This window comes from Umbelopsis ramanniana, assembly GCF_025399195.1.
Source record: "Umbelopsis ramanniana AG unplaced genomic scaffold K450scaffold_184, whole genome shotgun sequence".
NCBI classification, from domain to species: domain Eukaryota; kingdom Fungi; phylum Mucoromycota; class Umbelopsidomycetes; order Umbelopsidales; family Umbelopsidaceae; genus Umbelopsis; species Umbelopsis ramanniana.
The window spans coordinates 1-1,186 of NW_026252270.1; the positions used below are offsets into that span (position 1 = coordinate 1).

The window sequence follows — 1,186 nt, forward strand, 5'->3', positions numbered from 1 at the left end:
CCGTGTTTGGTCCACATTGCATTTGACAAGATAGATTTTATTGTGGATCTTGGCGGGGTCGTAGTGCTCGAGCTGCGTGATGACTCCGTTAGGCATATCATAATTCAGTGACACATATTGGTATAACCCATTGCAATCAGACTGTACGTACTGCCCGCAATATTGCTTTGCTGGTTTGAACATCTCCACTCGTCCGGCTGGGATGGTGTCAAAGATGTAATCATGCTCAACAGGGATTTTGTCAATCTCAATACCTCTCTCTCGGTTGTAGTTCGACATATGCTTGTAAGCAAGCTGAGACAGAGTCATGCATTTCAGTGGATCTATGTCCGTGATTTGATGCAGTGCCGACCTTACTTTATTAAACAGCTTCATCGTTAGATCCACGTCTTTGTCGTTGTATTCTCGGATTTCATCCTTGCCGATGACATTTATGAAATTCCAGCCGTGCTCTTCAAACAGACGTTGTACATGCTCGTGGTCGAATCCTAATTTGCTTTCTTCGACGCCGAACGCCTCGCACGCAGCATTGAGCGAGCATTTTGTGAATTGACATATGTCCCATGTTTTGTATTCTCTTGTGTTCAGTCGCAGGATTTGGTTGCTGTGTACGACACAGTTATTGCTGTTCAGTACCTTTCCGTCTAACAGCAGTCTTTTCACAAGCATGTAGTTGTCGAACCGGCTGGAGTTAAATCCGACCAATGTCTTGACCCCTTGGATGTTAGCGATGCTCTTGATGAATTTTGCGTCGCAGCCATAGCCTATTTCGTTGTAGATCTTGTTTTCGAACATCCATGAGACCGAATACGGTATCAGCACACCGTCTTTAGTGATTGTCTCTATATCGAATGCAATGATGTTGGTTTCTGGACAGGCTTTGTCATATGCATCAGGCGTCAAAGAGTCTTGAAGGTTTTCCAAACACTCCAGCTTGATGGCATCGTTGTTCATAGCGTCTTCGGTTTTGTGCAGGCGCGATCCACATTTCATGCATATCACCGGCCGCATGATGCTTGACACATTAGAATAGTGGTTGTTTCGCAATACCAGCATGAAATATTCTTTACCGTCGATTTCTACATAGAGGCTGCGGTCTTTTCTGTTCAAACCCAAGGGCTGGGTATTGGACTCCATCAGCACATGCTGGTTGCCGTTGAAGTAGAGCGTGTCGTATGTGATGGAG

At 45.2% G+C, this 1,186-nt stretch overlaps 1 protein-coding gene across 1 annotated transcript; it reads right to left on the reverse strand.

Annotated features, from left to right (window-relative positions):
• Positions 1-37: 37 nt before the first annotated feature.
• K450DRAFT_276116 (uncharacterized protein) lies at positions 38-1,137 on the reverse strand (the record flags this gene model as incomplete). Its single annotated transcript, XM_051593216.1, has 3 exons — positions 38-83; positions 152-294; positions 358-1,137. The coding sequence occupies 3 exons, from the start codon at positions 1,135-1,137 to the stop codon at positions 38-40; spliced, it is 969 nt and encodes a 322-aa protein (XP_051439894.1).
• Positions 1,138-1,186: the final 49 nt, after the last annotated feature.